The sequence below is a fragment of the Salvelinus namaycush genome, chromosome 21, assembly GCF_016432855.1.
Source record: "Salvelinus namaycush isolate Seneca chromosome 21, SaNama_1.0, whole genome shotgun sequence".
Lineage (NCBI taxonomy): Eukaryota > Metazoa > Chordata > Actinopteri > Salmoniformes > Salmonidae > Salvelinus > Salvelinus namaycush.
The window spans coordinates 34,816,451-34,832,164 of record NC_052327.1 but is presented as its reverse complement, the minus strand read 5'-3'; the positions used below and the strand labels follow the sequence as shown (position 1 = coordinate 34,832,164).

Genomic DNA, 15,714 nt, shown 5'->3' with positions numbered 1-15,714 from the left:
TGACTTCCTGACCCCTATATAGAAGAACCATGAGGTATGTCATCATGAACATGCACTGTGAGAGTCACAGACATTTATTTGGTTCATATCATAACCAACAAGTGGTCAGGGTTTGTTAGTGTCTCCACCTAAACATCTGTTAACACTAATGTTGTTATTCCACATAGTATGAGTGTGATGTCAGAGCAAATAAGACAGTTCAAAAAGAAAAAACTGTCAACCTAATAAAATAATATGGCACAGGTGTTCAGAATGGTCACACCATCCCTGCAGTTGGAGAGGTTGGGGTTTGACATGACTGAAGCTGGCTTGTAGACTGAAGAAATTACAACATATAAAACAAAAACGTGCCAAAATCATCTCAGCATTGTATGCGGAGGGCATACGAGACACTCACGCCTCCGCAGCTAAATAAACATTCTCATTTGCTCTCAGTCAACACCAAGTAACTCGCCATACTTACCCATTTTCAGTTAACCATTTAGGGGGCTATTGTCATACCTTTAGCCCAGAGCAACGCCACAGGCTTACCAGTTTAGGGTGAGATAAATGCATTGAGGAGCCCCAATGAAAGCATAGCTTTACCATCATCCCTTTGACTTTACATAATCCCCAGCACGGTTTCATGCTAATCCAGGTGACACAGGGAGTGTCAGTTTGTCTTAAAGTGTGACAGGAAATCAAGGGCAACTGTCTCACTGTTTAAAATGCCAGTCATAAAACATGTAAAACTGCTTCCCAAGCCTGTAATACTACTTTCCTAAGATATTTATGGTATTGTTACAGCAAAGTATTTTATATCTTTAACTGTTAGGAGAGCTAACCTGGGGTTTCCTAAACCAAACGTGTAAAAGATGATGTTACCATTGTTGTAGTGTTGTGTGTACCAGAGCATTTTATAACCATGTATATTAATGGCTTTGGTGTGTATATATGATGACAGCTCACACATCATTGTTGAAAAGAGGAATTTCAGGCTTAAGGAAAGCAAAAGGTTAATGTGACCACTGATTAACCTATCCTGGTTTGATTCATTACTTTTTGTTTGGCACACTAACTTCGTCAAAAGGTGCAGACCCTAAACTGAAGGCACTAAAAGCCCCAAGAAAAACATAATGTCGCCGGAGGAGATGGCTGCCGTTTTACGCTCCCCTAACCAATTGTAACGAAGATGCTGTGAGTCGAGAAGCAGGTGCAGGTGAAATGTTTAATAAAACAACAAACATGGAACAAGACAACATAAAAGTAGTGTTATAGCATAAACACAGGATCAATACTGACTGGGGAATGAACCTAAGGGAGTGCCAGATATAGAGAAGGTAATAAGTGAGATAATGGAGTCCAGGTGTGCCTCATGATGACGTGAAGGTGCGCATAATGATTGATGCCAGATGTGCGTAATGATGGATCCCAGGACTGGTGGTTAGTATGCCGGCGACGTTGAACGCCGGAGTGGAGGAGAGGGAGTAGATGTAACACCAATTGTGCTATTGTGCGTGTTTTTTTCGTGTTATTTGTAACTTATTTTGTACATAATGTTTCTGCCAATTTGTAACTTTTATTTTTTTTACTTATCTATTTTTTACTTAACTGTCACGTTCCTGACCTGTTTTCTGTTATTTTTGTATGTGTTTAGTTGGTCAGGGCGTGAGTTGGGGTGGGCATTCTATGTTTTGTGTTTCTATGTTTAGGTCACTTGTAATTAGCCTTATATGGTTCTCAATCAGGGACAGGTGTTTGACGTTTCCTCTGATTGAGAACCATATAAAGGTTGGCTGTTCACACTGTTTGTTTGTGGGTGATTGTCTTCCGTGTCTGTGTCTGTGCACCACACGGGACTGTTTCGTTTGTTCGTTCGTTTGATGTAGTCAGTTCCTGTTCGTGAGTTCTTCGTGCATTTATGTAAGTTCCATGTTCAGGTCTGTCTACGTCGGTTTTTTGTTTTGTAATTTTCCAAGTGTTTTTCGTGTTCGTCTTCGTCTTTAAATAAATTCATGATGTCGTATCACAACGCTGCGTTTTGGTCAAATCCCTACTCCTCCTCTTCGGATGAAGAGGAGGAGGACGATCGTTACATTAACACTTATTTTTCTTAAAACTGCTTGTTGGTTAAGGGCTTGTCAGTAAGCATTTCACTGTAATGTCTACACCTGTTGTGTTCGGCGCATGTGACAAATAAAATTTGATTTGATATGACAATCAGTGACACACAAAAGTGCCATACCGTGCATTTGGAAAGTATTCAGACCCCTTGACTTTTTCCACATTTTGTTACATTACAGCCTTATTCTAAAATTGATAACATTTTCCTCATCAATCTACACACAATACCCCATAACGACAAAGCGAAAACAAGTTTTTAGAAATGTTTGCAAATGTATTAAAAATAAAATACCTTATTTACATATGTATTCAGACTCTTTGATATGAGACTCTAAATTGAGCTCAGGTGCATCCTGTTTCCATTGATCATCCTTGAGATGTTTCTACAACTTGATTGGAGTCCACCTTTGGTAAATTAAATTGATTGAACATGATTTGGAGAGGCACACACCTGTCTATATAAGGTCTATATAAGGTCCCACAGTGCATGTCAGAGCATAAACCAAGCCAGGTTGAAGGAATTGTCTGTAGAGCTCCGAGACAGGACTGTGTTAAGGCAAAGATCTGGGGAAGGGTACCAAAACATTTCTGCAGCATTGAAGGTCCCAAAGAACACAGTGGCCCCCATCATTCTTAAACTGAAGAAGTTTGGAACCTCCTTGACTCTTCCTAGAGCTGGCCGCCCGGCCAAACTGTGCAACCCTATGGTCACTCTGAAAGAGTTCCAGAGTTCCTTTGTGGAGATGGGAGAACCTTCCAAAAGGACAACCATCTCTGCAGCACTCCACCAATCAGGCCTTTATGGTAGAGTGGCCAGACGGAAGCCACTCCTCAGTAAAAGTCACATGACAGCTCGCTTGGAGTTTGCCAAAAGGCAACCAAAGGACTCTCAGACCATGGGAAACAAGATTCTCTGGTCTGATGAAACCAAGATTGAACTCTTCGGCCTGAATGCCTAGAGTCACGTCTGGAGGAAACCTTGCGCCATCCCTACGGTGAAGCATGGTGGTGGCAGCATCATGCTGTGGGGATGTTTTCAGAGGCAGGGACTGGGAGACTAGTCAGGATTGAGGGAAAGATGAACGGAGCAAAGTACAGAGAGATCCTTGATGAAAACCTGCTCCAAACCTGCTCAGGACCTCTGACTGGGCCGACGGTTCACCTTCCAACAGGATATGGTCTATATTAAATGGTACATCATTTAATATAATAGGCTTTTACATTTCAATATTTGTGTACAATTTCTCCTTAAAATATCAAAGGAATGCAAAAGGCACTAATTTCGTGGAACGACCCAGTATTACTTGATCGTGAGTGATGTGTGGAAGACACTCACCAACCTTAACTTCTTATGGCTGCAGGGGCAGTATTGAGTAGCTTGGATGAAAGGTGCACAGAGGTGCCCATAGTAAACTGCCTGCTCCTCAGTCCCAGTTGCTAATATATGCATATTATTATTCGTATTGGATAGAAAACACTCTGACGTTTCTAAAACTGTTTGAATTATGTCTGTGAGTATAACATAACTCATATGGCAGGCAAAAACCTGAGAAGTTCCACTTCCTGTTTGGATTTTTTTCTGAGGTGGCAGATTTTCAACCAAGCTCTCATTGAAATTACAGCGAGATATTGATGAGTTTTCACTTCCTACGGCTTCCACTAGATGTCAACAGTCAATAGAACTTTGTCTGATGACGCTAATGTGAAGGGGGGCCGAAGGAGACAGGAATTAGTCACCACCGCCACGAGCTGACCATGCTTTCACCATGCGCGTTCACATGAGGAGGACCTCCGTTCCACCGCTCATCTGAAGTCAATCTTATTCTCCGGTTGGAACGTTATTCAAGATGTATGTTAACAACATTCTAAAGATTGAAGATGTTTCTACTGACTGTTACGGAACTTTTGGACATTTCGTCACGTTATAGTGGATGTGCTTTGTGACTTTGGAATTGTTTACCAAACGCGCTAACCAAAGAAGCTAATTGGACATAAATAACGGACATTATCGAACAAATCAAGCATTTATTGTGGACCTGCGATTCCTAGGACTGCATTCTGATGAAGTTCATCAAAGGTAAGGAAACATTTATCATGTATTTTCTGGTTTCTGTTGACTCCAAAATGGCGGCTAATTTTATTATATTTCTGAGCGCGTCTCAGATTATTGCATGGGTTGCTTTTTCCGTAAAGTTTTTTTTAAATCTGACACAGCGGTTGCATTAAGGAGAGGTATATCTATAATTCCATGTGTATAACTTGTATTATCATCTACATTTATGATGAGTATTTCTGTTGAAACAATGTGGCTATGCAAAATCACTTGATGTTTTTGGAACTAGTGAATGTAACGCGCCAATGTAAACTCAGATTTTTTTATATAAATATGAACTTTATCAAACAAAACATGCATGTATTGTGTAACATGAAGTCCTATGAGTGTCATCTGATGAAGATAATCAAAGGTTAGTGATTAATCTTTTCTCTATTTCTGCTTTTTGGACTGCTATATTTCGCTGGAAAAATGGCTGTGCTTATTGTGGTTTGGTGGTGACCTAACATAATCGTTTGTAGTGCTTTCGCTGAAAAGCATATTTGAAATCGGACACTTTGGTGGGATTAACAACAAGATTACCTTTAAAATGATATAAGACACATGTATGTTTGAGGAATTTTAATTATGAGATTTCTGTTGTTTGAATTTGGCGCCCTGCACTTTCACTGGCTGTCGTCATATCGATCCCGGTAGCGGGATGCAGCCATAAGAAGTTAATCAAAGCACCTTTCATCTGAGAGATCAGGAAGTACCAACTACATGCAAAGCCTGGCAGCACTAACCTTAACAAACAGCCGGAATTTACTCTGATAAGCACAAGCCCTAAATAGCAGCCACATTTCCTAGTAAGGATAACTCTTTTGAGTGTTTCGAGGCCGACTGATTGGATCTATAGGCAGCTATTGAAGCTGAGTTGGACAGACCAGTTGCTGACTAACCAGCCAGACAGGTAAGAAGCCCTAACATTTGTCAGAGGAGTGAGTCTAGCCTATTGCTTTCCTGTGAACCAACTACAGCACCCAATTGGGAAACAAAAGATGAGTTATGATTAATTGCCTTTCGCAATGAGAATCACCACAAGAGATGACTCATTGACTGGCTCAGAGTTATTAAGCAAGACATTTTTTTAAATCTAATGTAACCAAATCAAGTACATAACAATACATTTCCAAACAGGTCTATGGTACTATACCCCAGTAGCAACCACAACCCACCTGACTATAGCACAAGGCTATAGAAGTGGTCTAATGTTGGTCACTCTCGCTCTTCCTAGGGCATCAAATCAATAAATTGAAGGTCCAGTTTAAATCTCTGCCAATGTTTGGGTTCAGAGCTGTGTGCCTGCAGTGGGCCATCCATTAACTCTGGTTACTGAACAACAGCAGAGCCAGTTAGTCTGCAGGTCCTCAGCTGACTATATATTTGCACTAACAACACAAGCCCCTATAAGTTTACTGAACTCTCGATCACGTGAGGTGTTGGGTTCAAAACAGAGTGAAACACAATAGAGTTGACAGGTGAACTTACTATTATGTCTATGTGTTCACGCACACCCTTTGATTAGTGTGGTTGACCTAAACTTCAACAAAGTGCTATCATATCACCAAGACATTCAGAATGAACTTGTATAAAAACTTTCCAGAGCAGGACAAGGACCATGTTTCCACTGTCATTCTCAATTGCTTCCGGTTCCTAGAGGAAAATCGGATAATACGGATGATTGTGGTGAGCAACATACAAGTTCTCCAGCATCCAGTCCCTGTTTCAACCTGTGCCGTAGTGCCGTAGTGCCCTCAAAGCTCATCACTAAGCTAAGGACCCTGGGACTAAACACCTCCCTCTGCAACTGGATCCTGGACTTTCTGATGGGCCGCCCCCAGGTGGTAAGGGTAGGCAACAACACATCTGCCTCTCTGATCCTCAACAAGGGTGCATGCATAGTCCCCTCCTGTACTCTCTGTTCACCCATGACTGCATGGCCAAGCACGACTTCAACACCATCATTAAGTTTGCTGACAACACAACAGTGGTCTGCCTGATCACCGACAATGATGGGACAGCCTATTGGGGGGAGGTCAGAGACCTGGCAGTATGGTGCCAGGACAAGAACCTCTCCCTCAACGTGATCAAGACAAAGGAGATGATCTTGGACTACATGAAAAGGAGGGCCGAGCACGCCCCCATTCTCATCGACGGGGCTGTAGTGGAGCAGGTTGAGAGCTTCAAGTTCCTTGAGGTCCACATCACCAACGAACTAACATGGTATAAACACACCAAGACGGTCGTGAAGAGGGCACGACAACACCTATCCCCCCTCAGGAGACTGAAAAGATTTGGCATGGGTCCCCAGATCCTCAAAAAGTTCTACAGCTGCACCATCGAGAGCATCCTGACTGGTTGCATCACTGCCTGGTATGGCAACTGCTCGACCTCCGACAGCAAGGCACTACAGAGGGCGGTGCGTACGGCCCAGTACACCACTGGGGCCAAGCTTCCTGCCATCCAGGACCTCTATACCGGTGTCAGAGGAAGGCCCTAAAAATTGTCAAAGACTCCAGCCACACTAGTCATAGACTGTTCTCTCTGCTACCGCACGGCAAGCAGTACAGGAGTGCCAAGTCTAGGTCCAAAAGGCTTCTTAACAACTTCTACTTCCAAGCCATACGACTGCTGAACAATTAATGAAATGACTACCTGGACTATTCTTTTTTTACACTGCTGCTACTCGCTGTTTATTATCTATGCATAGTCATTTTACCCCTACCTACAATGACATATTACCTCAATTACCTTGTGTCACGTGTGCTCCCTCTCCAGCCTCTAGGTCACCAGGCTGCTCGTTAGGGCGCACACCTGTCACCAGCGTTAGGCGCATAATGACACTCACCTGGACTCCATCACCTCCTTGATTACCTGCCCTGTATGTCACTCCCTTTGTTTTCTTCCCGAGTCGTCATTGTTTCTGTTTCTGTTTCATGTCGGTGCGCTGTTTGTGTTTTGTTCATTTATTCATTAAATGTATTCACTCTCTGAACTGTCTTCCTGACTCTCAGCGCACTCGTTACACCTTGACTAACCTGTACCCCACACATTGACTCAGTACCGGTACCCCCTGGATATAGCCTCGTTATTGTTATTTTATAGTTGCTCTTTTATTTTTTACTTTTGTTTATTTAGTAAATATTTTCAAAACTTTTATTTTTTTCTTAAAAAAAAAAAGCCCTTGGTTAAGTAAGTAAGTAAGTTTGTAAGTAAGCATTTCACTGTAAGGCTGTTGTATTTGGCGCAAGTGACAAATACAATTTGATTTCAGTTGATATGATGGCAAAATAAACATCTTATTTGCTCCAATTCTAGTGAGATGAAACACACATCATATGTGATCACATCATCAACAGACGTATCCTGACCTGCAGTTGGCTCTGTGTCACATGATTCACCTCTGTGGAGAAATGTTGGAATAAGTCTCGCCTTAACCTCTGGTTGACTGTGTGAGTGTTCACGGGTGTGTTACCACAGAATCTCTGAGGCCCAGTAAAGGAGAAGACTACAATCAGCCTTGGACCAGACTTCTTTCTCTAGGAGTGCATGTTGTATATGAATAGAAGAGACTTTTGTAAATGATGAGAGCTTTCACTGTCTCGTGTCATCTCAATGCTGAGGAGAATATTTCCCATGACCTGCTTTCTCTCTAGGGCACAAAGGCCAGGTTATTTTTAAATCAAACTCTCTTCAACTTCAGCCTGATCTGAACAAGCATGCCCATCGACACACAGTCCAATCAGAATCCCACGAGAAAGAAACTGTGAAGAATCCATGTCTATCCAACCTCATACTGGGAATCTGGGATGTCCCTCTTTGGTAAACAAACAAGTAGGCTCTCTGTGAAACTCCATAAGCACACTGACAGCGTCATTGTATTTTAGTACACCAGAAGAACATTCATTTCCAATGGAACGCTGCGTTTGCCCTGCAGCATTGTGTTGCAGAGGCAGTTGCAGTGCGTTCTGTGTGGTATATACGTTGGATTTATCGAACGTATGCGTCAAACTGTATGTGTAGCCTGCTTGACAGAAATGGTAGCAGAAGGAATGTTAAACTTTTGTTGCACACATATCCAGATGATGCTGCGTACCATTGACGCTGTCGGTGTGATCGAGGCGTAAGGATTTATGACTGGAAAATAGTACTGTGTTGCCTTATTCCCATGTATCTTTGCTTCAATGTCAAGGTTGTACCCACAGCCAAGACAATGACGCCTGACAGTATAGCCTAGGCTAGTGGTTCATGTACACATTGTATGTATACTGCCTGAAACAGTTACTACTTTTCACAAGGTAGCAATGTACAGAAAAAGCAGGATAGCAAATAAATATTGTCTGCTTTGTTAGTAGGCATTTATGATTATATTATAAGGGTGTCTGGTTGGATGTGTCAAGAGAGATATATGATCAGAATAATGATGCATGTGAAAGCACATTTAAAAATAGATTTCAGTCTATAAGAACCCTGCTAACTTCCACTCATTTCTTTTACAGCTTTCCAAATAAGACAGCATGTTATCAAGCTATGTTCCAAATGAAAGATGATGTCTGATATCTCGAGTGATCTCCCATCTGTTGCTGTCTGTCACAGATTCAGGAGTTTTCTCTAAGCTACTACTGACAAATGAGAGACATTAGCAGAGAGCACTGCCAGACACTGAAACATTGCCATCTATTGGCAAGAAAAGTGAAAAGTGAGACATTCACATCCCTGTGGTGTAGTAGTCCATTCAAAGCAGGGTTAGGCCTACTGCTTTCTCCTGGTTCCCTTTGACAGTTGAATAGACAAAAGTACAAATGCTAAAGGATGAAGAGTTCACTTATATGTCTATCATATCATAAGTAGTCTCCCTTGACTAACAAATCAGTGAAGATGTTTTTTAATTTTGTGCGCTCTGGGTTAGATGCAGCTCCTGTCTTAACGGTAATATAGGCCATGCTGTGTGCACTCACCCACTGGTGACTTTGTCCATGTGGATGTTCTTCCCTAGCACGTCCCCATCGCTCATGTACCCTGTGGTCTCTATGGCAACGCCCTCCAGCTCTTCCATCTTGTCTGACAGGTCACACACAGTGTTACTCTCCTGTCCTGGTGTCTGCCTGCTGCGGAGGTAGCGCCCATCCTCTGGGCTCACCATGCCACTGGAGCTGCCCCGCATCACCACTGCGTACCCATTCCCCACAGAGGGGGCGTCGCCTGCCTGCAGACGTGGGCTGGAGGGGCACAGTCGCCAGGGCAGCGCTGGGTTGGGGCGGGGGGACAGGTTGAGCATGCCTCTCCCGCTGATCTCAGTGGTGACACTGCTGTCAAAGGTGGTCTCTAGGGTGTTGGGGAGAGAGAGAGAGGGAGAGAGACGGTGAGAGAGAGGGGGGCGAGGAAGGGTGGGGTGCGTCAGGAGTCACCACTCCATCTCACTGAGACAACAAACTACAGATCAGAACACTGAACTCTCACTGAGACAACAAACTACAGATCAGAACACTGAACTACACTCCCTCTCACTGAGACAACAAACTACAGATCAGAACACTGAACTACACTCCCTCTCACTGAGACAACAAACTACAGATCAGAACACTGAACTCTCACTGAGACAACAAACAACAGATCAGAACACTGAACTACACTCCCTCTCACTGAGACAACAAACTACAGATCAGAACACTGAACTACACTCCCTCTCACTGAGACAACAAACTACAGATCAGAACACTGAACTACACTCCCTCTCACTGAGACAACAAACTACAGATCAGAACACTGAACTCTCACTGAGACAACAAACTACAGATCAGAACACTGAACTCTCACTGAGACAACAAACTACAGATCAGAACACTGAACTCTCACTGAGACAACAAACTACAGATCAGAACACTGAACTACACTCCCTCTCACTGAGACAACAAACAACAGATCAGAACACTGAACTCTCACTGAGACAACAAACTACAGATCAGAACACTGAACTCTCACTGAGACAACAAACTACAGATCAGAACACTGAACTCTCACTGGGACAACAAACTACAGATCAGAATGCTGAACTACACTCCCTCTCACTGAGACAACAAACTACAGATCAGAACACTGAACTCTCACTGAGACAACAAACTACAGATCAGAATACTGAACTACACTCCCTCTCACTGAGATAACAAACTACAGATCAGAACACTGAACTACACTCCCTCTCACTGAGACAACAAACTACAGATCAGAACACTGAACTACACTCCCTCTCACTGAGACAACAAACTACAGATCAGAACACTGAACTCTCACTGAGACAACAAACTACAGATCAGAACACTGAACTCTCACTGAGACAACAAACTACAGATCAGAACACTGAACTCTCACTGAGACAACAAACTACAGATCAGAACACTGAACTACACTCCCTCTCACTGAGACAACAAACTACAGATCAGAACACTGAACTACACTCCCTCTCACTGAGACAACAAACTACAGATCAGAACACTGAACTACACTCCCTCTCACTGAGACAACAAACTACAGATCAGAACACTGAACTCTCACTGAGACAACAAACTACAGATCAGAACACTGAACTCTCACTGAGACAACAAACTACAGATCAGAACACTGAACTCTCACTGAGACAACAAACAACAGATCAGAACACTGAACTCTCACTGAGACAACAAACTACAGATCAGAACACTGAACTCTCACTGAGACAACAAACTACAGATCAGAACACTGAACTCTCACTGAGACAACAAACTACAGATCAGAATGCTGAACTACACTCCCTCTCACTGAGACAACAAACTACAGATCAGAACACTGAACTCTCACTGAGACAACAAACTACAGATCAGAATACTGAACTACACTCCCTCTCACTGAGACAACAAACTACAGATCAGAACACTGAACTACACTCCCTCTCACTGAGACAACAAACTACAGATCAGAACACTGAACTCTCACTGAGACAACAAACTACAGATCAGAACACTGAACTACACTCCCTCTCACTGAGACAACAAACTACAGATCAGAACACTGAACTACACTCCCTCTCACTGAGACAACAAACTACAGATCAGAACACTGAACTACACTCCCTCTCACTGAGACAACAAACTCCAGATCAGAACACTGAACTACACTCCCTCTCACTGAGACAACAAACTACAGATCAGAACACTGAACTACACTCCCTCTCACTGAGACAACAAACTACAGATCAGAACACTGAACTACACTCCCTCTCACTGAGACAACAAACTACAGATCAGAACACTGAACTACACTCCCTCTCACTGAGACAACAAACTACAGATCAGAACACTGAACTACACTCCCTCTCACTGAGACAACAAACTACAGATCAGAACACTGAACTCTCACTGAGACAACAAACTACAGATCAGAACACTGAACTCTCACTGAGACAACAAACTACAGATCAGAACACTGAACTACACTCCCTCTCACTGAGACAACAAACTACAGATCAGAACACTGAACTACACTCCCTCTCACTGAGACAACAAACTACAGATCAGAACACTGAACTACACTCCCTCTCACGGAGACAACAAACTACAGATCAGAACACTGAACTACACTCCCTCTCACTGAGACAACAAACTACAGATCAGAATACTGAACTACACTCCCTCTCACTGAGACAACAAACTACAGATCAGAATACTGAACTACACTCCCTCTCACTGAGACAACAAACTACAGATCAGAACACTGAACTACACTCCCTCTCACTGAGACAACAAACTACAGATCAGAACGCTGAACTACACTCCCTCTCACTGAGACAACAAACTCCAGATCAGAATACTGAACTACACTCCCTCTCACTGAGACAACAAACTCCAGATCAGAACACTGAACTACACTCCCTCTCACTGAGACAACAAACTACAGATCAGAACACTGAACTACACTCCCTCTCACTGAGACAACAAACTACAGATCAGAACACTGAACTACACTCCCTCTCACTGAGACAACAAACTACAGATCAGAACACTGAACTACACTCCCTCTCACTGAGACAACAAACTACAGATCAGAATACTGAACTACACTCCCTCTCACTGAGACAACAAACTACAGATCAGAATACTGAACTACACTCCCTCTCACTGAGACAACAAACTACAGATCAGAACACTGAACTACACTCCCTCTCACTGAGACAACAAACTACAGATCAGAACACTGAACTACACTCCCTCTCACTGAGACAACAAACTACAGATCAGAACACTGAACTACACTCCCTCTCACTGAGACAACAAACTACAGATCAGAACACTGAACTCTCACTGAGACAACAAACTACAGATCAGAACACTGAACTCTCACTGAGACAACAAACTACAGATCAGAACACTGAACTCTCACTGAGACAACAAACTACAGATCAGAACACTGAACTACACTCCCTCTCACTGAGACAACAAACAACAGATCGGAACACTGAACTCTCACTGAGACAACAAACTACAGATCAGAACACTGAACTCTCACTGAGACAACAAACTACAGATCAGAACACTGAACTCTCACTGAGACAACAAACTACAGATCAGAATGCTGAACTACACTCCCTCTCACTGAGACAACAAACTACAGATCAGAACACTGAACTCTCACTGCGACAACAAACTACAGATCAGAATACTGAACTACACTCCCTCTCACTGAGATAACAAACTACAGATCAGAACACTGAACTACACTCCCTCTCACTGAGACAACAAACTACAGATCAGAACACTGAACTACACTCCCTCTCACTGAGACAACAAACTACAGATCAGAACACTGAACTCTCACTGAGACAACAAACTACAGATCAGAACACTGAACTCTCACTGAGACAACAAACTACAGATCAGAACACTGAACTCTCACTGAGACAACAAACTACAGATCAGAACACTGAACTACACTCCCTCTCACTGAGACAACAAATAACAGATCAGAACACTGAACTCTCACTGAGACAACAAACTACAGATCAGAATGCTGAACTACACTCCCTCTCACTGAGACAACAAACTACAGATCAGAACACTGAACTCTCACTGAGACAACAAACTACAGATCAGAACACTGAACTACACTCCCTCTCACTGAGACAACAAACTACAGATCAGAACACTGAACTACACTCCCTCTCACTGAGACAACAAACTACAGATCAGAACGCTGAACTACACTCCCTCTCACTGAGACAACAAACTACAGATCAGAATACTGAACTACACTCCCTCTCACTGAGACAACAAACTACAGATCAGAACACTGAACTACACTCCCTCTCACTGAGACAACAAACTACAGATCAGAACACTGAACTACACTCCCTCTCACTGAGACAACAAACTACAGATCAGAACACTGAACTACACTCCCTCTCACTGAGACAACAAACTACAGATCAGAACACTGAACTACACTCCCTCTCACTGAGACAACAAACTACAGATCAGAACACTGAACTACACTCCCTCTCACTGAGACAACAAACTACAGATCAGAACACTGAACTACACTCCCTCTCACTGAGACAACAAACTACAGATCAGAACACTGAACTCTCACTGAGACAACAAACTACAGATCAGAACACTGAACTCTCACTGAGACAACAAACTCCAGATCAGAACACTGAACTACACTCCCTCTCACTGAGACAACAAACTACAGATCAGAACACTGAACTACACTCCCTCTCACTGAGACAACAAACTACAGATCAGAACACTGAACTACACTCCCTCTCACTGAGACAACAAACTACAGATCAGAACACTGAACTACACTCCCTCTCACTGAGACAACAAACTACAGATCAGAATACTGAACTACACTCCCTCTCACTGAGACAACAAACTACAGATCAGAATACTGAACTACACTCCCTCTCACTGAGACAACAAACTACAGATCAGAACACTGAACTACACTCCCTCTCACTGAGACAACAAACTACAGATCAGAACGCTGAACTACACTCCCTCTCACTGAGACAACAAACTACAGATCAGAATACTGAACTACACTCCCTCTCACTGAGACAACAAACTACAGATCAGAACACTGAACTACACTCCCTCTCACTGAGACAACAAACTACAGATCAGAACACTGAACTACACTCCCTCTCACTGAGACAACAAACTACAGATCAGAACACTGAACTACACTCCCTCTCACTGAGACAACAAACTACAGATCAGAACACTGAACTCTCACTGAGACAACAAACTCCAGATCAGAACGCTGAACTACACTCCCTCTCACTGAGACAACAAACTACAGATCAGAACACTGAACTACACTCCCTCTCACTGAGACAACAAACTACAGATCAGAACACTGAACTACACTCCCTCTCACTGAGACAACAAACTACAGATCAGAACACTGAACTACACTCCCTCTCACTGAGACAACAAACTACAGATCAGAACACTGAACTCTCACTGAGACAACAAACTACAGATCAGAACACTGAACTCTCACTGAGACAACAAACTACAGATCAGAATGCTGAACTACACTCCCTCTCACTGAGACAACAAACTACAGATCAGAACACTGAACTCTCACTGCGACAACAAACTACAGATCAGAATACTGAACTACACTCCCTCTCACTGAGATAACAAACTACAGATCAGAACACTGAACTACACTCCCTCTCACTGAGACAACAAACTACAGATCAGAACACTGAACTACACTCCCTCTCACTGAGACAACAAACTACAGATCAGAACACTGAACTCTCACTGAGACAACAAACTACAGATCAGAACACTGAACTCTCACTGAGACAACAAACTACAGATCAGAACACTGAACTCTCACTGAGACAACAAACTACAGATCAGAACACTGAACTACACTCCCTCTCACTGAGACAACAAATAACAGATCAGAACACTGAACTCTCACTGAGACAACAAACTACAGATCAGAATGCTGAACTACACTCCCTCTCACTGAGACAACAAACTACAGATCAGAACACTGAACTCTCACTGAGACAACAAACTACAGATCAGAACACTGAACTACACTCCCTCTCACTGAGACAACAAACTACAGATCAGAACACTGAACTACACTCCCTCTCACTGAGACAACAAACTACAGATCAGAACGCTGAACTACACTCCCTCTCACTGAGACAACAAACTACAGATCAGAATACTGAACTACACTCCCTCTCACTGAGACAACAAACTACAGATCAGAACACTGAACTACACTCCCTCTCACTGAGACAACAAACTACAGATCAGAACACTGAACTACACTCCCTCTCACTGAGACAACAAACTACAGATCAGAACACTGAACTACACTCCCTCTCACTGAGACAACAAACTACAGATCAGAACACTGAACTACACTCCCTCTCACTGAGACAACAAACTACAGATCAGAACACTGAACTACACTCCCTCTCACTGAGACAACAAACTACAGAT

At 42.9% G+C, this 15,714-nt stretch overlaps 1 protein-coding gene across 1 annotated transcript in view; it reads right to left on the bottom strand.

Moving 5' to 3' along the window:
• Positions 1-15,714, bottom strand: part of LOC120065870 (neuron navigator 2-like) — a 97,213-nt gene that overhangs the window by 78,811 nt on the left and 2,688 nt on the right. Inside the window, exon 2 of the mRNA XM_039016915.1 lies at positions 9,157-9,523. Within this exon, the coding sequence (XP_038872843.1) occupies positions 9,157-9,476 (320 nt within the window). The 5' untranslated portion in view covers positions 9,477-9,523. The remainder of the gene's footprint in view (positions 1-9,156; positions 9,524-15,714) is intronic.